This window comes from Galeopterus variegatus, unplaced genomic scaffold (assembly GCF_000696425.1).
Source record: "Galeopterus variegatus unplaced genomic scaffold, G_variegatus-3.0.2 Scaffold1135, whole genome shotgun sequence".
NCBI lineage: Eukaryota > Metazoa > Chordata > Mammalia > Dermoptera > Cynocephalidae > Galeopterus > Galeopterus variegatus.
The window spans coordinates 143,798-166,410 of record NW_007727246.1 but is presented as its reverse complement, the minus strand read 5'-3'; the positions used below and the strand labels follow the sequence as shown (position 1 = coordinate 166,410).

Genomic DNA, 22,613 nt, shown 5'->3' with positions numbered 1-22,613 from the left:
GCCGGACACGGAAAAAAAAAAAAAAAAAAAAAAAAAAAAAAAAAAAAAAAAAAAAAAGGTTGGCTTAAACCATTTAATAATACTGTCTAGTGGGTTTTAAAACATGTAGATGTAATATAAAGGGGAGGGGTGGGAGCAGTAAATGGAACTATACAATTACAATGTTTCTACATTTTCTGTGATGTCATATATTAATTCTAAGTAGTATATTAAGAAAGAAAAACAAAATGTATACTATAATCCTTAGAGCAATCTCTCTCTCTCTCTCTCACACACACAAACACACACACACACACACGTGTTGCAGAGGTATAGATAAAAGGCCAATATATTAAAATGGAATTTTTTAAGACTTCAACTAATCTAAAAGAAGGGAGGAAAACAGGAATTAAAAAAATTTTTTAAAGGGGAGAAAAAAATAATAAAATGGTAGATCTAAAATCAACCTATGAATAATTATAAATGTCACTGGGCATAAACTGCAATCAAAACAGGAAGACCACTGTGTATCCTGACACAAAAGACACAATTTAAATTTAAATATAAAGACACATATAAGTTAAAAGTAAATTAATGGAAAAAGATTATCAGACAAACACTAGGTATAATAAGACAGCTGAAGAGGCTATAATTATCAGACAACAAAATATTACCAGAGAAAAAGAGGGAAACTTCATAACAACAGGCGTCAATTTATTAAAAAGACATAATCATAAATGTATATTTTCCTAATAACAGAGTTTCAAAATACATGAAACAAAATCTGACAGAATTAAAGGGAGAAGGAGACAAGCTGACAATGACAGGATAAGATTTTAACATCCCTCTCTCAGTAACTCGACCAAAGGAGGAAAAAAAAAAAATCAATCAAGATACAGATGATCTGATAACACTATCAATAACCTCCACGTAATGGATAGTAATAACATTTTACATCCAGCAGTATGCTGGTAAACCGGCTCTCTGAAAGTAGTAAAGGAAAAAAGCCCTGACTAGTAGCTTTTGCAGCTGTCCATGGCTTAATTCTCGCCCCAACAGATGGCAAGCTCCCAACAGGACATTACTGAATGGGGAGTTGAGAGAAATGTGCACAACCATGTCCCATCAGCTGGCACACCCCAGCTCAAGCACACCACTGTCTACACCCGCCAACTGCAGAATCCACATTCTCTTCAAGAGTACATCGTACATTTGCCAAGATAAGACATTTTCTGTGCCATTAAACAAGTCTTGATACATGTAAAAGGACCAAAATCATACTGTTCTCTAACCAAAACGGAATTAAATTTAAAAATCAGCAATAATGAGTTACCCAGGAAAACCCCAAATACATATTTCTAAACAATACATTTCTACATAATCTAAGGGTCAAAGAAGAAATAAGAAGGAAAATTATAAAATGTTTTGAACTAAATAATAAAAATAGAAATACAGCACATCAAAATTTGTGGAATGAAGCTAAAAATCCTTATAAGAAAATCTGCACCTTCAAATACCTACATAAAAGAAGAAGGTAGGAAGGCTTAGTATTATTAGAATGGCAATACTGTCCAAATTGATCTACAGATCAATCCTGTCAGAATCCCAGTTGGCTTCACTGTAGGAAGTGACAAGCAGATTCTAAAATTCATATGGAATTTCAGGAGACCCAAAAGAGCCAAAACAATCTTCAAAAAGAACAAAGTTAGAGGACTCATACATCACAACTTCAAAACTTGCTACAAAACCACAATAATTAAGACAGCAAGGTACTGGCATAGGATAAATGAATGGAACAGAATTGAGGATCCAGAAATAAATTCATGTGTCTATGGACAACTGATATTTGGCAAGCGTGTCAAGACCATTGAACGGAGGGAAAAAAAGTTCTTTTCGGGGCCGGCCCGGTGGCGCACTGCTACAGTGCGCCGCTTGGAAGTGTGGCAGTGCTCCCGCCGAGGGTTCGGATCCCACATACAGACCGGCCGCTCACTGGCTGAGCGAGGTGCGGGGGCAACACCAAGGGTTGCGATCCCGTTGCCGCGGGCGCGACACTGAGGGTTGCGATCCATTGCCGGTCACAAAAAAAGACAAAAAGGAAAAAAAAAAAGTTCTTTTCAATAAATATGCTGGGACAACTAGATGGTCACATGCTAATAAATTAAGTTGGACTCTTACCTCACAACATATACAAAAATTAACTCAAAACAGATCAAAGACCTAAATGCAAGAGCTAAAACTATAAAACTCTTAGAAGAAAACATAAGAGTAAATCTTTTTAACCTCAGAATTGACAAGGAATTCCCAGATGACAGCAAAAGTATAAGTAACCAAAGGAAAGAAAATACATGAATTGGACTTGGTCAAAATTTAAAACTTCTGTATGTCAAAGAACACCATCAAGAAAGTAATAAGACAACCCACCAAATGGGAGAATATATCCTAAGTCATATAACTGATAAGGGATTTGTCCCTAGAATATATAAAGAACTCATACTATTCAATAATAAAAAAGACGACCCCATTAAAAAATGGGCAAAAGGATCTTAATAGTCATTTCTCTCAGAAAGAAACAATAATGGCCAATAAACACATGAAAAGATGATAGACATCATCAGTCACTAAGGAAATGCAAATCAAAGCCATGGTGGGATGCTACGTGAGATGCTACTACTTCACACCCACTATGACGGCTAGAATCAAAGTCAGGAAACACCCACTAGGACGGCTAGAATCAAAGTCAGAAAATAACAAGTGTCAGCCAGGATGTGGAAACTTGGAGCCCTCATACATTGCTGGCAGAAAAGTAGAAGGACGCAGCCACTTTGGAAAATAGTCTGACAGTCCTGCAAATGGTTAAACACAGTGAAACTGGTGTCTCTTCCTCTTCTTACAAGGACACCAATCTTACCAGATTAAGGCCCTACCCACCCTCATGACCTCACTTAACTTCAATTATTCCCCCAAAGACCCCACCTCCAAATACCAGCTGACCCAGAAATTACACTCCTAGTTACTTGTGCAAGAGAGATGAAAACATGTCTCCACAGAAACTTGTACACAAATGTTTCCAGCAGTACTGTTCATAATAGCCAAGAGGCAAAAACAACTCAAATGCCCATCAACTAAGGAACAGATAAACAAAGTGTGGTATTATCTATAAAACAGAATATTATTTTACCATAAAAAAAGGAAGTACTGATACAAGGATACTTCAAAGATTCTCATTGTCTTTTAATTCCATTTTTCCACACTTATTGAACTACTCTCATATTTACTACATGGAAGAACTCTGAAAACATTACGCTAAGTGGAAGAAAGCCAGTCACAAAAGACCACATGTATTAGTCTGCTCAGGCTGCCATAACAAAACACCACAGACTGGATGGCTTAAACAACAGGAATTTATTTTCCCATAGTTCTGGATGGTAGAACTTCAAGATCAAGGTGCCATCAAGGGTTGGTTTCTGGTAGAGGCTCTCTTTGTGGCTTGCAGATGGCCACCTTCTTGCTGTGTCCTCACATGGACTTTCCTCTGTATGCACGTGGGGAGAGTTCTCTGGTGTCTTTTCCTCTTCTTACAAGGACACCAATCTTATCAGATTAAGACCGTACCCTCGTGACCTCATTTAATTATTTCCCCAAAGACCCCACATCCAGATACCATCACACTGGGGTTAGGGCCTCAACATATGAATTTGTGGGAGGACACAATTCAGTCCATAACTCCACATATTATATGATAATATTTATATGAAGTGTTCAGAATAGGCAAATTTATAGAGACAGAAGGTAAATTAGTAGGCGGTGGGGGCAGTAGGGACTGACAGCTAAAGGATACAGGGTTTCCTTTTGAGACGACGAAAATGTTCTAAAATTGAATGTGATGATGGTCAGACATGTCTGTGAATATATTAAAAACTATTGAAATGTACATTCTGAATGGGTGCACTTCATGCCATGTGAACTACATCCCAATAAAGTCATTATTTTTTAAAAACTCAACACAATTCCAATCATAATCCTAGCAATTTTTAGGGCAGAAATTGACTAAGATGAATATTAAATGTACAGAGAAATGCAAAGGGCCCAGAATAGTCAAAATAATCTTTGGAGAAAAAAGAACAAAGAACAAAGTTGAAAGACTTATACCACCTGACTTCAAGAGTTTTCATAATGTTACAGTAACGAAAATTTTACAAAAAATAAAAACACTAATATCCCACATGAACACAGATGCAAAAAATATTTAATAAACAAATCAAATTAAATAACGTGCCATTCCTTGACAATGTATCAATGAAACAGAATCCTACAAATAGAACCATACTTCTATTGTCATTTAATTTTAACAAAAGTTACCAAAGCAACCCACTGAAGATTGAAGGTAAGTTTTTTTCCACAAACGACACTGGAATAATTGTATATCTACATGGGGGAAAAATTAATCTCAAGCCTTACCTCACACCATACACAAAAGTTAATTCCAGATGGATAATGGATCTAAATGAAAAAGCCAAAACCATAAAGCTTTAAGAGGAAAACACTGGATATCTTTGTGATCTAGGCACAGGTTGCTTAGGTCGCAGAAGACGATACTGTAGAAGAAAAGTAAAACGAATAAATCAGGCTTCCTCAAAATAAAAAACATCTGCTGACCCAAAGACAACACTAAAAAAAGTGATTAGCTCCCTGAGGGCAACACGGCTAACACCGGGAATGACCTCAGGCATGAGAGGCCCCTTCCCACATGGCTTCAGCCCTGGCCTCTCCATTTACCCCTTCCTATCCTAGGACTTTCCAGGGCAACAATCTTGCCGGCTTCTGCAAAGACGAGGCCAGAATTTCCTCCACCAATAAACGAGTTCCTTCACCGCCAAAGGAAAAAAAAAAAAAAAAAAAGATTAGCAAGCCTCAGGCTTTGAGAAAATATTAACAAAACCTGACAAATTAATGACAAAACGCTGGTATCCCAGAACTCCGACAACTAAATAATAAAAAGTAAAATATTCCAAAAATGGAAGAGGCAAAAAGACTTAGACACTTTACAAAAAAAGATATACAAATGGTCAACTAGCATACAAAAAAAAAAAAAAAAAAAAAAAAGATTAGCAAGCCTCAGGCTTTGAGAAAATATTAACAAAACCTGACAAATTAATGACAAAACGCTGGTATCCCAGAACTCCGACAACTAAATAATAAAAAGTAAAATATTCCAAAAATGGAAGAGGCAAAAAGACTTAGACACTTTACAAAAAAAGATATACAAATGGTCAACTAGCATATGAAAAGGAGCTCAACGGACACACAGCTGACACAGATGGTCTAACAGGTGTAGACTTTTGATGGGGCATGAACCACCCTTGACAAAAGAACAGGATCAACTGTGCTTTGACTCCAGGCTGACTCAGCAGAAAGGCAAGAACCAAAGCTCATCTTACATAGCTCTGATGACACACAATCTTCACTCTGCATTATTTTTATCTTAGCTTTAAATTGACTAAACTATATGGGGAAATGTTATCAGAAAGGAAAAAAGCAAATTCTTACTGTATATCAGAAGCTGCCTGAGAGAGATCTATCCAGCGGACCGAGCTTTTCCTCACATCTCACTGCTGTGAGGACCGAGGAAAAAGCACCACTGGAATAATTCAAGTGAATGATACATCTGGAAAGGGAAGACCAGCCACGTCCACGGAAGCACTTTTAAATGGATGTATTCCGGGCCGAGCCCGTGGCGCACTCGGGAGAGTGCAGCACTGGGAGTGCAGCAGCGCTCCCGCCGTGGCTTCGGATCCTAGATAGGGATGGCTGGTGCACTCACAGCGCTCACTGGCTGAGCGTGGTGCGGCCGGTCTCAAAAAGGACAAAAATAAATAAATGGATGTATTCCTGAGTTACTGGTGTGGTTTCTTCCTGAAGAATGAGCACTGAAGGGCCCCCCCTGTGTGGGAACCACAGAGCACGAGTCTTCCAACTTCTGCTTCCCTCACTGAGACTACACTTACCACCTGCTGTCCCAACATGTGCACACATTAAGTGTTTATAAATCACTTTAGATAATCAGTATTAAAGCTACATAAATATGACTAAGATTTACAAGAAAATGGTCATATCTAAAGTTATTCTTAAAGCAAAAAAATTAAAAATAGAATGTAAGGAAAAGTTAAATATAGAAAGTAAGAAGAAATAAGAGAATAAAAAACTTTGGAGATAAAAATAAACTAAAAATCTAAAAGGCAGTAAGATAGAAGCTTCCGCAGACAACGGGTTATTTGTTTTATATTAAACAAGGCAGCCGTAGAGTCTGACAAACTCATACATTTGACGTTTAAAACTTTCGGGTTCTTTTCCACAGGTCCCCTGGGAGAGTTTCTTTGGCAAGAAAGCAGGCGAGAATCTAAGCAGACATGTGGGATCTCTCCCTCCTTTGTGCCCAGGTCTCCTACTGCAGGCAGGAAGGACATGGTATAAAGCCCTGTGGTGGATGATGTTAAAGAACCAAGCCTGTTTCAGCCTCCAAAACAGGCCTTACAACTCTTCTGTCCTCCTAGAAATGGTTTATCATTTGCCGAGGCATGCTTTTTCCTGACTGGTAGGGTACAGGTCGCTGTGAAAGGGTCCTGTCAGTCACGAAGCTGTCTAAGGCAAAGCCAGAGATTCGCCTTTAAGCAGACCCTCACTGAGACCCCGCCCTGTGCCAGGCCCAGCATGGCCAGGGCTCTCCAATACAACCTCCACGAAGCTCACCACCTGCTGCGGTGTGGCCTGCACACAGCCAGCTGTGACACAAAGTGAGCAGAGGGGGATGCAGTGCTACGTCTCAACATACTGCAAATGCTCTAGGGATGGGCAGATGACTCAAATGTCTGTTACCCCGCAGCACCATGCCTACTTCTGAAGTAAATGCATCCAGGAAATCAATTCTCTAATTTTAGTTATTACCAAATTCCAACCATTTTCATTTTCTAGAAGAAAAGCCAATTCGATTAAAGAAGCAAAACTAAACAGAACAGAACCATTTTCTACTACCACTTCTTTCCCAACTGCAACTTAAGACGTTGAAATTTATTTATTTATTTATTTTTTTCCCTTTTGTCTTTTTTCGTGACTGGCAACGGGATCACAACCCTCAGTGTTGCGCCCACACCGCGCTCAACCAGTGAGCGGACTGGTCTCTATATGGGATCCCAACCCTCAGCGGCCACCGGGCCAGCCCAAGACGTGGAAATTTAAATAATTAACTTTTATTAAAATTATTCAGAAACAGTCTGCACTAAAAATTATATTAAAAATATTTCCTATCTTCGCATGTCAACAAATGTCCCACCTGTACAAAATGGCAAAACCAGCAGCCCACATGCCATTCTGTAAAGTTGCAAAAGAATAAAATTCTCCCCAATCTGTGGTTATGTGCATTTCTGAAAAGGAATATCTCAAAGAAAATAAATTCCAATCTACTAGCATACCTCAAAAGCAAAGACTACTTGCAATTGATTGTAATGAACTATAAAATGTTTTAAAATGTTCAATGGGGCCAGCCCGGTGGTGCACAGACCGGTTCCTGCTCACTGGCTGAGCAAGGTGGGGTGCAACACCGAGGGTTGCCATCCCGTTGCCGGTCCCGGTCCGGTACGGGCGTGACACTGAGGGTTGCGATCCATTGCCGGACATGAAAAAAAAAGACAAAAAAGGGAGGGAAAAAAAAAAAAGTTCAAAAAGTGCTTTGAATATTTACATCATGAATCAAATTAAGGGAAAAAAAGCTAAACATACCATATTTACACTGATAAAACTAAAAAACGCTTTGAGACAATTAATGCAATATGATAATTTTTATGGGTTCTCACTCTAAGATAGATATAATTTCTCAATCCTAAAAACTATTTTAAAGTACTAGGTCAACAAGTGAAAGGCAGTGAGATAGGTCAACAAGTGAAAGGCAGTGAGAATTTTGCAAGTGAATATAACTAGGATTTTTATTTGCATGGGGAAAACAAACTATTTTTAAATGCATGCTCTATATTGATAATCTAAAAAGTACAGAAGAGCATTTAAAAAAAAAATCATCTTATTTAAAAAAAAAAAAAAAAAGCCCAATATCTGGGTACTGCCACTTTCAACACGATGTGTATAAACTTTTCAAAAGCAGGGAGGTACACTGGGATCTCACAGTTCACAGACCACTTTCCCTCAGCAATATATTATGAACATTATTCCATGTTAATGAATAGTCTTCATTATATTTTTAATGGCTGTTTATAATTATAGCAATCTTTAGTGTTAGAGATTGAGGTTGTTTTTGTTTCCTATTAAAATATGCTGAAGAGCCATAAGCACATACAATTTGAATACATCTATTTCCTTAGTATAGACTTAAAAGCTAATAAATAAATCACTGGGATAAAGTACATTTTTGTCTTTAAAAATATATTTCTAAATTTCTTTCCAGAAAGATCACAGCAAACTAACACTTCCATCTGCACTGCAGGAGCCTGGCCTCTTCTTCTTATCAACACTGGCTATAATCATTTTTTTTTTAAAAACTGTTTTCAACCTGATCGATTAAAAAACTTCCGGTTTTAATTCTTCATTTCTTTCACAGTTATGAGTTTGAATATTTTTCATGTGCTGACTATTTGCATTTCTTCTTTCTGCAAACCACGTATGTCCTTTAGAGCCTTATTCTAAAAGTACAGATAAATGAGAATGTTACATTTGAAAGAATATGAAAAAGTTTTGTGTTTAGGTTCATTTCATGTAAAGTATTCTCACGTAAACTATGCTCATTAGGTGAGCAAAATCAGAGTAATGCTACAACTTGTATATATAGTGTACAGAGTGCAAGATGGAATGTACAATTGTTAGATTACATGGTTATTCTGAAAATGGACATGGATCACTGTTAATTTTGAAAACAAATTTGCTATTCCTTCTGTTTGATCTGCTTTTCTATGAGATTTTGATTTTCTATAAAGGAGAAAATTTTGCAAAAGGCAGACAAAGTAGGAAGGCTGCCACCTGGAATACTTCCCTTGCACCCACAGCTTCTAGAAGAAAAGGCAAAGGGCAATGCGCATAGATCTAAGAAGTGAGGCAGAGGCCGTCATGACATGACTGCACAACTGGCAAGTGCTGAGCAGCAGCAGGGACCAGCATGTCCTGGCATGTTGTTCCTGCAAAGCATATGCTTCAGGCTACCAAGAGCTCAGCAGACTGACACTGGGTGAAAAAGTGCCCCCACCCTCAGTGATTATGAATCGTATCACAGAAAAGGAGAACAGAGGATTTAATGTGAATCCTGAATGTGCTTATATTATGACTTACTGAGAGGTAGACAGCTAACACTAGGAAATATCAATGAAATCCTTATGGCCCTGGTGGAGGAAAAAAGGACTTTGGAAAAAACAAGCTAAGAAAACAGAACAAAGTAATTTAGTTCATACCACTACAGGGAGAAAAACAGAAACTTCAAAGTTAATGAGAATTTATCCAGGCAGAGAGAGGGGAAAAAAAAAAAAAAAAGGACATCAACATGGACATTTAAACTGATTTGCTCAGTTGGTTAGAGTACAGTATTATAACACCAAGATCAAGGGTCAGATCCCCACACCAGCCAGCTGTCAAAAAATAAAAGAATAAAAGTGATTCCACGGGAAGCTAAAATTATAGATCTGAGGGGCATGATGACTGCAGAAATGAGGTAGGTCTGAGGCCCAGAAAAAATGAACAATAACCTCCAACAGATGACCTGACACCCAGATTAGCCAGGGTGGACCCCCACACTTCACTGCACCTCCTGAAATACCTCTCCACTAGCCAGGACCCATGTAGTTTTCTGAGCCAAACACAATGGCTCTGAAATACAATGTCAATAAATTGAATAAGAAACTTCATCACCTATTTCAAAAGTTCAAAAGGAAGGACACCTACTATTTACCTACCTACATCCAGTACTCCTACATAATGTACTCCTGTATTTTACTGCCAAAAAAAAAAGTTGTTGTCCTACATCCATGTCCTACATGTATGTAAGACATCACAGAAAACAAAGCCAATGGTCAGAAGCACTGAACAGACACACAGTGAGGAGCAAGGACTTAAGGCTAAAACTTTAGAAGGAAAACGAACCCTTTGAGAAGTGATTGAAATCAAGTTAACTGAACTAGACCCTTCTGTCTATAGATGTTCTAGGCATTTTGTTTTTGCCTTCTCAAAATTCTCTTCTCTCTTTTGCCATTTTGAGTTGAAAAATCACAAAAAACATTTATACTGTATAAAAACCCACCTTCCTGTTACAGCAACCACAAATGCCAGAGTTCCAAAGGCTCTAAGAATATTTGTTTTACCTGCGTAAGTAGGTCTCTTTCTCTAGAAAACACTCATATATGCTTCTCCGGGATAGACAAAGGGTAAAAACCTAGCTGTCAGTTACTAGCCAGAGTTATGGGAAGAAAACGGATCCCTCCTTTTTCTCTCAGCCAGTGTTCGGTTCTAACCCATTTCCTTCATCAACAGCTGATGAGGCATGTCTGATTTAGAATTGTGATACTAGAATAGTGAGATGCACCACTAGCTCCTTCTTCCCCAGATCTGAAGCACCCACCAACCTGAAACACGACCTCACAACTACAAGTGTTAGATGTCACTGTGGACAAGACTTTAGAAGGTTATTTCAAAATGCAAGTAAGTGGTTGTGTGGGAGATCGAATACATACCAGTAAGAGAAAACTTCTTAAAACACTGTTCTGTTATGCAACCTGGGGCTGGGATAAAACTGCAGTAATGGCAACATATACAGGAGTTTCAGAAAGTACCAAATCTTAAATGACTTACATGAAACTGAGGCTGTGCTCTAGAAAATGTCAGGTGACTCAAAGTTCTTCTAGTTATCACAATAACACTGGTAGTAAAAATGTACATGAAAAGTGAAGGAGTACAATTTTATGATTTTCAATAATTAATGAATACAAGTATACATTCTGCTATTTTACCTGTATTCTAAAAGTTAATATATTAAAAGTTGAAAACACTTTTCTTTGTAACTTCAAAAGGAAAATATAGAAACGTGATTCATTCAGATATAATTGTGCAAAGCAGTACAATGGCTGAAGGCAGTTTCTAAGTGCAGACTACTGAGAATTTTAGGACTGGCACCATCTCTTACCATACTGGTTGCTGTAACAGGGAAGCAAATGACTTGAGCTTTTGGACATCTGGTTTGCAACATCCATAGTAAAAGACCACTACCATCAACCCTCAGGTGAGATGTGCCCTAGGTAAGACGTGGATGGCTCCCAGCACAATGCCTGACACACAGGGCTCAAACTGGAATTATCAGTTTGTAAGTAATGTCTAAAGAATTAAAATATTTTAGACTCAAATACATGAATCTATTATCTTCTCAGACAATACTGGAAGGAAAAGAATACCCAATTTAAGAGTGGCAGTCCTAAAAAAAACTGAAGTTGTAGATACCAGAACTACAAATTACAAGTAATTACTTGTACATTAAAAGAATTCAGTAGTTTCTGCAATCATACAAAATCCCTACTTTCTCAGTCCTACAAGCAAAAAGACAAAGAATTGATCTGATCTAGTTAAAGATGAAAAATGACATATTAAGAAATTCCCCAGAGACCAAGCAACAGTGAAATGTCCCTGGTCTCCACAGTTGTGCTCTCCTATTTTTCCGCATGCTAGAAATCCAACCAAGTGTCCTGCCTTGCCACTGTGAATCACCATCTTCAGCTCTATTACTTACAAGAATTTTTTAAAAAATGTCATACCTAGCGGGCTGGCCCGGTGGCGCACTGGATAAGTGCGCCGCTTGGGAAGCGCAGCGGCGCTCCCGCCCGAGGGTTCGGATCCCACATACAGACCGGTTCCCGCTCACTGGCTGAGCGAGGCACGGGAGCGACACCGAGGGTTGCAATCCCGTTGCCGGTCCCCGGTCCGGTACGGGGGCAACACTGAGGGTTGCGATCCGTTGCCGGACACGGAAAAAGACAAAAGAAAAAAAAAAAAAAAAAAAAAAATGTCATACCTAGCAAGCCAGAAGAGCCCTGTTAGGTAGAGTAATATCCTCTCACTTGGCAAGGACTCCATCTTCCTTAGAAGCGCTGTACACATCCAATGACTCAGCAATTCCACTCTTTACATATATACCCAAGAGAACAGAAAACACAGCCATCCAAAAACTTCTACACCAAGTTCATAATAGTATTCATAATAGCCAAAAAGTGGAAATAACCTAAAAGTCCACTGCTGATGAATGGATAAACAAAATGCAGAATTTCCATACATTTCAGTCACAAAAAGGAATGAAATACTGATATATGCTACAACAAAGATAAAGCCTGAAAACATTATGCTAAGTGAAAGAAACCAGACACAAAGGCCACATGCTTACATTTCTATGAAATGTCCAGAATAGGCAAATTCATACAGATAGAGAGTAGATTGGTGGGTGCCAGAGACTAGAGGAAGGGGAGCATGGGGAGTGACTGGAAATGGGTACAAGGGTGTCTTTTTGAGATGATGAAAATGTTCTAAAATTAGATAGTGGTGATTGTTGCAAAATTCTATAAATATACTGAAAACCATTACACCGTAGACTAAAAAGGGTGAATTTTATGGTATGTGAATTATCTTAATAAAGCTGTTTTTAGAAAAGTGTTCTACATGTAAGTATATATGAGTACATATATGAATATGTGTACATACATACAATAAATTGTAAGTTAATTTAGAAATAGACAGCTTCAGGGCCGGCCCGGTGGCACACTGCTACAGTGCGCCGCTTGGGAAGTGCGGCAGCGCTCCCACCGAGGGTTCAGATCCCACATACAGACCGGCCGCTCACTGGCTGAGCAAGGTGCGGGGGCAACACCGAGGGTTGCGATCCTGTTGCTGGTCCCGGTCCGGTACGGGTGTGACACTGAGGGTTGCGATCCGTTGCCAGTCACGAAAAAAGACAAAAAAGGAAAAAAAAAAAAAAGAAATAGACAGCTTCATATCCATCTAAATCAATGTTTAAATTCTTTTTAAGGATTTTAAGATGCTAACATATTTGAGGGAACACTACAATATCACATAACCTAGTTTGATAATTACAGATACATACTAAAGATTTAAACTTAAATCTCCATTGAACTTTGAAATCCTAGAATCTGCAGCAACCTGCTCACTACTGAGTTGGCTTAGCTCTAGTTCCAATTTTATATTTGCACAGAACCAAAAAACTCTACAAAGGTGAACAGCACATTACTGGGTATGGAAGAGTAGGGCCATGTCTTTTACACCCTCATGACCTTTGCAGCACGCGGCACCGTCCCTCGCACACATGGCAGGCCACATGACAAATGAGGGAGATACTTTTTAAATACCATATTTGTAAAACAGGACCAGAACAGTTAAACTTCTGTTCTCTGTGCTATCCTGTTAGATCAGGTCAACAAACTTCTTATGTAAAGGGCCAGATAGCAAATATTTTAGGCTTTGTGGACAAGATTGTTTCTGACAGAACTACTCAACTCCGTCCGAGTAACATGAAAGCAGCTGTAGACAATATATAAACAAATGGACAACATTTAAACAAATGATCCCCTGCTTTAGACCAGTGCTGTCCAATGGATCTTTCCACAGTAATAGAAATATTCTATTATCTGACTATTAAGCCCTTGAAATATGGCTACTGTAACTAAGGAACTGAATTTTTAAATTATTTTAAATGTAAACAGATACATGTGACTAGTGGCTACTGTACTGACCAGCACTGCATTAGACTACTAAATAGCCAATTTTATTACCTCTGTTCAAAAAACCGAAAAACAGTAGCTCTATTCAGAAAACTTAAAGCTAAAAATGAATTCTGTGACTACATTTCAGGATGAACTGAGAAGAGAAAACATGATGTAAAATTTCTAATAATTCATAGATCCTACCAGTAAGTATCAAAGTTCTAAAGCAGATTATCTCAGTTCAAGCAGGAGGATACGTGTAGAGTTCCATGTATCTGGACTTCGCCATACTCTGTCTGGTATACACTTGCTGGATTCCAGCTCTGAGGTCGTCCCAGATCTGGTCAAGGCCAATCTGCTTCAGTCCATGGGGATTCTGACTCCTGTTTGATGACATTGTGAGTAATGTTCTGAAGTCGTCCAGTGCAGCAATCCTTATTCAAAATACAGCTAATTCTCCATTAGATGAAAATATACAGTATCATTCCAAATTTATTCACAGCAGCTCAGAAAAGGATGTCCTTTAAATGCAGAAAATGAAATCTCATTGCAGGCAAACCTGAAGAAGAAACAGAGGGAATTAATCCTTTCTAACATCCTGGGGTGGGTACTGGAGTAACACACACTGATGGAAATCTTCAATCTGTAGGCATTAGCAGGTACCACTGTAATCCAGAAGTTATTTCTCTTTCTATGTGGAAACACACTCATATTATATGATCTGCATGGTGACATATGCTTACATAGATATCTTGTTCAAAATCATTGACTCTTAGCTCTCATGAGAAAAGCTGGGTAAAATTTTGCATAAGCACAACTGTTTCCTTTCTTTGACTTCTAAAGTTATCAAAACTTGAAATGTACCACTTGGCCTATATAACAATTAAAAGGACAAATTCAAAGAAAAAAGGGCAAAGGATATGCTTGGGAAATTCCAAGAAAGAAACACAAACAGCTAATAAACAGGAAAAAACATTCAACCTCAGTAGGTATCTGCACATTTTATTAATTTTTCACTTAGCAAGAATGCAAATGTTGATGAGGCTGAAGATGAAGGGAAATGGGCACTCCCTTTTTAAAAGGGAATTTGGCAAGAATTATCAAAATTTTAAATATACCCTGAATTCAGAGAGACCTGGGTTTGAAGCTCAGCTCCACACCTACTATGTAAGTATGTGGTCTGGGGCAAGATCACTCAACTTCTCTAAACCTCAATATCTTAGTCTGCAAAATGGGGGCAAATCACTTTCCTGAAAAGGTTGTTTGAATAAAGTTTAAATAAAATAATGTATATAAAATAATGGAAATGGCTATTATTTCTATGTGTACGAAGCTACTGCAAAATACAATTCTAATGCTTCTTGGACCCATAAGTAAAGAACCTTAGGTATTCCATACTGTATTAAATTGGTACTTCTCAGTGTGCAATATATTAGACACATACTTGAAGGACTGTTTATGTACATCACATCATAATATGGAGGTTTTAAACAAGTATTTCCAGTGCAAATCAAGAAACACTGAATTATTTTAATGGCTTCATAAAATAAACGTCGTTGGGAAATAAATGTGATCTGGAACAATAAGCCTAGGTTATAACGCCTGCAAATCCAAGTTTGAGTTACCTTGTCAAGTAATTCAGTGCATCTGCATCCTCAACAGCCTTAAGGAGCTCTGTGTAGTCTAAGGCACAATTATAGACCTTGCAGGTCATGCTTGTAGATTAAATCTCAACTACTGAAACCTAAATCATCTCTTATATTCATAATCTGAGCTACAGGCTTAATATTTTATGAAACCACAACACCATTCCTGATCCTGAAAATATTTTATTTCATACATTCAAATAGAGATGCTCAAATGTAAAACATAAAAATATCTTATACAAGGATTCCCTCAAGTTTTAAGAAACTACCAACTCAGCAACCACTCTGCAAATGTTCCCTATGAGCAGTTTCAATCTGCTTTTCATCTACCTTGGGAGGATCATACCAACACTCCCACTTAATAATCAGTGCCACTGATAGCATCAGCTACTTAAACCTACTCCCCTTTTCCCATCACTTATTTAATTTTCCCCTAAGGGGAAATTATCACTTAAATTCCCCAAACTCACAGTTCAATTAATTCTATCTTGAATATGCTTTCTCATACCCACCTAGACGCTCTTTTACTCCTTTTTCTTTTTCTTTTCTTCTAATTTCTACCAGCAACTGAGAAAAACGTTCTACTGTGCCCCCAGACTCCATTCTCCCTCAGTGCTGCCCATCTTAGTAAGTGGCAGCATCACGTGTATCCACATGTCAGAGACGTGGGCATGGTTCTCATGCCTCATCCCTGTCTTTCACATTCACGTGCTACCGAAGTTAACTTTCAAGGTCACTTGGAACCCATTCACTGGTCTCCATTTCCTCCTTCCAGTGATCACCATCATCGTCATGTCTTACCTGGACCACTGTTTCAGCAGGTGAACTGGACTCCCATACCTCCCACCCATCCATTCTTGACATAGGATGACAGCCATTTCAGACTCTGCTAAGAGCAACAGGGAGCCAAGGGTGAGTGTGAAGCAGGGAAACCCTTCCTGTGGCATGATCAGATCCTCTTCTCTCTCCCCTGTCGTCTCCTACAAAACTTCTCCTTCGTCCCCTTGCCTGCAGCCACAGACCATGCGTCTGCCTGGAAAGCTCCTCCCCTCATCAACGTGTCTTCCAGTCATATGTCACTTCAGGGGAGACTTACTAGCAAGTCCCAGAAGTTGTTCAGGTTTGCCATTATGTGGGACTTTCCCTTAGCATTTATCCAAGGTCATAATCCCATGCTTGTTTTTCTAACGTAACTCCCTCCCTTCACTGGTGTGAAAGGTCCACAGGCACAGAGACTATCCTGTTTGCTCACCGTATTATCTTCAGAACCTAGTACACAGTCCGGGAGAGAGCTCAATAACTATTTTGCATGAATAAATGAAAGAATAAATTAAGGAACTGAAAGACTAGAAGTTTTTAAAGGATTTAGAAATAATGAAATACCAGTATCACTGAGCATTTGAATATGCTCAAAATCCCCCTTTAGAAGTTCCACAAAATTCTATCTTGTTTCTTCTAAACTTTTTATGTCAAGCACTGAATTTTAGGCTAAAATTTATTTTTCACTTTTTCATTTAGTAATATTTTATAATATCTGGTCATTGCAAATGTGAACATATATGTCTTAATATAGCGATTAAATAGACTTATGAGAATTACAGAACTTTAGTGACCATTTATATTTATTTAGCAAACATTCAGTAGGAAACTACCATGTGCCATACACTGTCCTAGGCCCTGGTAATGTACTTACTATTAACAGTAAATCAAAAGACATGATCTACTTTCATAATACTACTGCTATGTAATAAAGCATCCTTCTTTCTAAGAAGCTAATACATAAAAATTTTTGGTATATAACTTACTTGTAAACTGGAAACGTTATGTACCATGCATTTGTGTATCAAAAGCGTTTGTTCATAAGAGCAAATTACAGTCACAAAAAATTAGAAGATAACTTTGAACACAGTTCTGGTCTTTTCCAGATGAAGAAACTGATTCAAAGAAGCAATCAAACTTAGTCAAGATTATAATGCTGGAAAGTAGCAGGACCACAAGCCAGGCCTCTGGGTTCTCAAGCCAATTATTTTCCCAATAATCTAGTCTGAATTTTAGGTTCTTTTATTTTTAAAGTGGCAATAAACTGTGAAACCACTATAAGAGTCATAAGGAAAAACAAATTCACCAATTGTCTGTTGTCTATTTATTAAACTAAGAAACCCAAACAACTCCAATTAAAAGAGTTGATAGATTTAAAGAGCAAACAAATCAGTCCAATATTAAATCTATTCAAATATTTTAAAATTTAAGAAAGCTCATTTTTAAAAAAAGCCTGACTACTAAAAAACTAAGATAAACACCGCAAATATCAGAACAGTTTCAAGGATAAAGTCAAGATATCACTCATCCTCTAGCAACGGTGAAATATACCAAATAAAAGGGTCAATGTGGATTTTTCCCTACAATACCTCCATTCTCCTATTTTAGCACAAGCATCCCAAATATGTTCCTTACATATTCTTTCTTTTTTGTATTATCTTTCTGATTCCAATTATGAATCTTAATCTATATCAAGACTCGCTAATAACCTCTGAGATTAAAATCATTTTCATGTTGGGGCCGGCCCGGTGGCGCACTGCTACAGTGCGCCGCTTGGGAGTGTGGTGGCGCTCCCGCCAAGGGTTCGGATCCCACATACAGACCGGTTCCCGCTCACTGGCTGAGCGAGGTGTGGGAGCAACACCGAGGTTTGCGATCCCGTTGCCGGTCCCGGTCCGGTACAGGCGCGACACTGAGGGTTGCAATCCGTTGCCGGACACGAAAAAAGACAAAAAGGAAAAAAAAAATCATTTTCATGTTAAAATGTCAAGTTTACTTCATTATATACTTTTTGTGTCCAGTTCTGTGCGTATCTTTCTGCCACTTAAGTTCAGAATATGCTGAAAAATTAGCAAAATCTTTTATTCCTGCTGTTACATGCTTTCTTGTTCTCTTTATAACTACCCATTCTCTTTTTATCTAGTTGTCCCCATTGAGTACCCAAAATTCATACACAATTGTTCTCAAAAATTCACACGTCCTTATCTACTTAACTTGGCAAATTTTAAAAAGACCACCTTACCTTATATTTTTATTATCTCCTAGAGAGCCTCACACTTATATATTTAGAACATTTATAACTAATACAGCGAAGAAACCTAAAAGTAAGTCTAAGAGAAAACATTAAAAGCAGACACAAGGGCCGAGCCCGTGGTGCACTCGGGAGAGTGCAGCGCTGGGAGCGCAGCAGCGCTCCCGTGGCGGGTTCAGATCCTATATAGGGATGACCGGTGGGCTCACAGCGCTCACTGGCTGAGCGCGGTGCTGCCGGTCTCAAAAAGGACAAAAAAGAAAAAAAAAAGGAGACACAAAATGTCTTTAAGAACAGGCCACATGCTGACACAGCAACAGGAGACCCACTTGTCCCAGGCCGGGCTCTCCGGAGCAGATACTGAGACCTGGCTTGGGTGGAAGATGCTTCTGAGGGATGGATACCTTAGGCGAAGGGGAGGAAGCAGGAATAAGCAGAGAGATGAACTGTGATGTAGCTGGCACCAATCTGGCAGGGGACTCTGTAACAAGTACTGCCCGAGTGGCTCACTCAGGGCTGCAGGCCAGGCCTTCACATGCCCACTGGGCAGCAGTGCAGATCCTGAAGGCACCGAAAGCTGGAGGCCATCTGCAGTCCATACTCCACACACTGGGAGCCTGAAGGAACATCTGGGTGGGCATATACACTCCAGATCCACCAGGCTGCTCCAATGAATATGAAAGGCTTTGGAAATGGAGTTGCCAGCTTAGGTGGGGAAGTGTCAGTGAGCACATGCTTAATCTGCTTATGTGCCACTCAAGTTTTTGGTGAACTGAACTGACTGTAAAACTGCACAGAACAATAAAACAGAATGCAGGTGCCCACAAAAGACAGCTTATCTGTCAAAGTTGAATGCTCAGATATACACCACTTTACAAACTGTATACCCTCCATCTCATAACCAGGCCATCCAAAAATATCAATAATCTGAAGCAGACTTCATAAAAGTCAGAGAGTGGTTCAAATGGTTTTTAGTTAAGGGGTAAAAATATTTCCCTAATAAATCACATCACATAGCCAGAAAGCTTAGGAGGTCCCCCTAATATCCTACAGATATTAAAAAACAAACAACAAAACAAAATACTGTATTACTCAGCAAATTAGGTAGTCTTCAAAAGTACTCTGGTACAGCAGATCCGCCATTTGTCCCAAAGCAAAGCCACTGACACTAAGGTAGCCAAAGGTCCCCTCGCAACTTCAGTGTTGTCTGGGGGGTGTGGGGTTCAAACTATGTTCACAAGCTCCCTCTAATCCCTAGGAGATGATAGGCAGACCTTATTTTCTTGATAGGAAACCAAGGCACAAAATGCAACCAGTCAAGGACAGGAACCAATGGCAGCCCCAGTTGTCCCATTACACACACTAGCCACTGGATCCCGAAGCCTGTGGAGATTATCAACACACACACGCGTGCATCCTCCATTACACTTCACTTTCATTTCACCCTTGGAAGATAAGATAATGAAATGTAACGCAGTCAAAATAAACAGGTCTAGGGCCGGCCCGGTGGCGCACTGGATAGTGCGCCGCTTGGGAAGCGCGGCGGCGCTCCCGCCCGAGGGTTCGGATCCCACATACAGACCGGTTCCCGCTCGCTGGCTGAGCGAGGCGCGGGAGCAACACCGAGGGTTGCGATCCCGTTGCCGGTCCCAGTCCGGTACGGGGGCGACACTGAGGGTTGCGATCCGTTGCCGGACACGGAAAAAGACAAAAAATAAAAAAAATAAATAAACAGGTCTAACAGAAGAAGGGAGGTTGTATGTTTAAGGACCTGTCTCACAGAAAAGACTGTTATTCCAAAGGGAGATGAACGCCAACAGTCAATATTAAACAAGCTTTCTAACAATACAAACTGTGAACTAATCAAGCAGTCTATTTCTCAAGATTGATGATGCGTAAGATTCCTTCATTGAGTAGAAGTGTGAACTCTAAATGACCTCCAAGAACCCTGAAAAACATATCCTCTATGATATTAGTAATTCACGGTTTTATCCACACCTGCTGAAAGTGCCCCTGAACATGAGCTCTTAAAACAGTCTTCCACTAAACACTAATTCCAACATCAACTGAACATCAAGGGAATTTGGGAAACACTAGCTGCAGTGAAGTTAAATACTCTGATTGCTACAAGAATGTCTTATAAATGTCCATCAGAAAAATACAGTATAAAGCATTTCCTACTCAAACTTACTTGGCCATAGAATTTTTTTTTTTCCTGGAAGCTAACCTGGGACTAGTTTTTCACAAAAACTCTATAATTTCAAGTAGCATGGCTTGAGATTTGTGGGAGGGCAGCTTCCTTTTGGACGTGGTAAACTTGAGGTGCTACTTGTGAAGCATTCCAGGGAGCTGGACACATGGGACCATGGCACGGAAGAGAGACTGGGCTGGAGGGCTAATGTCTGCGATGCACCACTCGATTCTGGGAGCCACAGTTAATCAGAGGAATTACAGCAAACAGCAGGGCCCAGACTGAGTCCTGCAGAACATTTAAAAACTGACTAGATGATGAGGAACCCAAAGAGTTCTAACTGCAAAGCTACAGACAAAAACAATGAAAAGGAAGAAAAGTAGTGGTTGGCTGAGCCTAAAGAGGCCACATAAAACTGCCATTTGCTTCTTGTATCATCCTGGGTCCCTTCATCTCTCTTAACCCACCTCATGGGCTCGTGGTGATGACTAAATGAGGCAACAGAGTTTGATAAATGCTATTATCTTCATCATCACTACGATATCTGAAATGTAGTTTCCGCATTTAGTTTTATGTAAGTCACTGGTGACCTTGGCAAGGAAAGAGTTACAGTGTGGTTTTAAGAGTAGAAATCAAACTGGAATAGGTTGAGAGGGACAGAAAATGCAGGCGGTCTCTAAGAATTTTGGCTGTGAAGGAGTAAAAAAGCTGAAATGGGATGTGTTGCCCCAGCAGGCTCACATGCCCTCATTCTCTTTCTGCCCCTCGGGAAAGAGCATGCAGGACAGGACAGGAGGGCAGGTTAAGAAGTTGGATATCTGAATCACCCACTCTGAAGGTGCCACAGCCTGGGTGGCAATGACTGGAACAAAACAGAGCTCAAGGAAATGCGAGCCCAAGGCACTAGGTGTCCATGTGGAGGCTGAGCCACCTAAGATAATGGGTGTGAGGAGTAGAGAGGAAGACTTGGGGCAGTGCCAGAGTGTCTGACTGATTTTTGAAAACCACTACAGCGAGGGGAAATGGGCAGAGCAGTAGCCAGTCTCCAAAGAGAAAGGCTCTGGGGCTATGGCTGTCAACGTGCCAGGGAAAGGAGATGCTGACCCACCTTCAGCTGGAGGCTGTGGGACGTGGGGGAGCGGGAACAGCCACACTTGGGAGAAGGCTTTAAGGAGCCCTATTCTTTAAGAGCAAGGAGGATAAAGGATTGTGAGAAGAGCAAGGAGGAGTTTCCTATTCATGGACTAGGACTGCAGAGAGGGGGCGAGGGAGTCTCCATCTAAGGACGTACCAGGCAGCTAAGGGCACGTTAGCTCAAAGTGCAACAGTCAGGGACCACAGGGCCAAGCATTTCTCCACCACATAGGGTAACCAATTACGCTTGGTGGATTCTCCTAATATGTTACTCTCCTGACAATTGCTAAATATAGAGCAGAGAAGAATATCAATTCTCAAGACTTTAATGAACATAACTATATTTCTAGGGGGAGCCCACAAACTTTAAGCTAACAAGAGAATTCTGTCCTCTCAATTGCACCTCAAATACTCTGAAAATCCAGACCATACTTTTGCCTCTACAGCAGTCCTGATAATTGCCTCATTTCTGTAAATTAAGACCAAACACATTCAGCAGATACTGTCGCAGAAGCCAAATTTGAGGAGTGTTAAAACAAGATAGTTCAAATGAAAGCTGTAACAGGAATGCAAGAAATAAGATTTTTAAAGAAAAGACGATAACTGCTTTGGTTAGGTTGATTGCTTTTTAAAAATGCAAAAAGATAGGGCCGGCCCGGTGGCGCACTGGATAGTGCGCCGCTTGGGAAGCGTGGCGGCGCTCCCGCCCGAGGGTTCAGATCCCACATACAGACCGGTTCCCGCTCACTGGCTGAGCGAGGCGCGGGAGCAACACCGAGGGTTGCGATCCCGTTGCCGGTCCCGGTCCGGTACGGGGGCGACACTGAGGGTTGCGATCCGTTGCCGGACAC

General features: G+C 39.9%; 1 protein-coding gene across 1 annotated transcript in view; it reads right to left on the bottom strand.

Annotated features, from left to right (window-relative positions):
* CUL1 (cullin 1) overlaps window positions 1–14,280 on the bottom strand; it is a 62,412-nt gene extending 48,132 nt beyond the window's left edge. The window contains exon 1 of the mRNA XM_008575097.1: window positions 13,979–14,280. Within this exon, the coding sequence (XP_008573319.1) occupies window positions 13,979–14,118 (140 nt within the window). The 5' untranslated portion in view covers window positions 14,119–14,280. The remainder of the gene's footprint in view (window positions 1–13,978) is intronic.
* Between the last annotated feature and the right edge of the window lie 8,333 nt (window positions 14,281–22,613).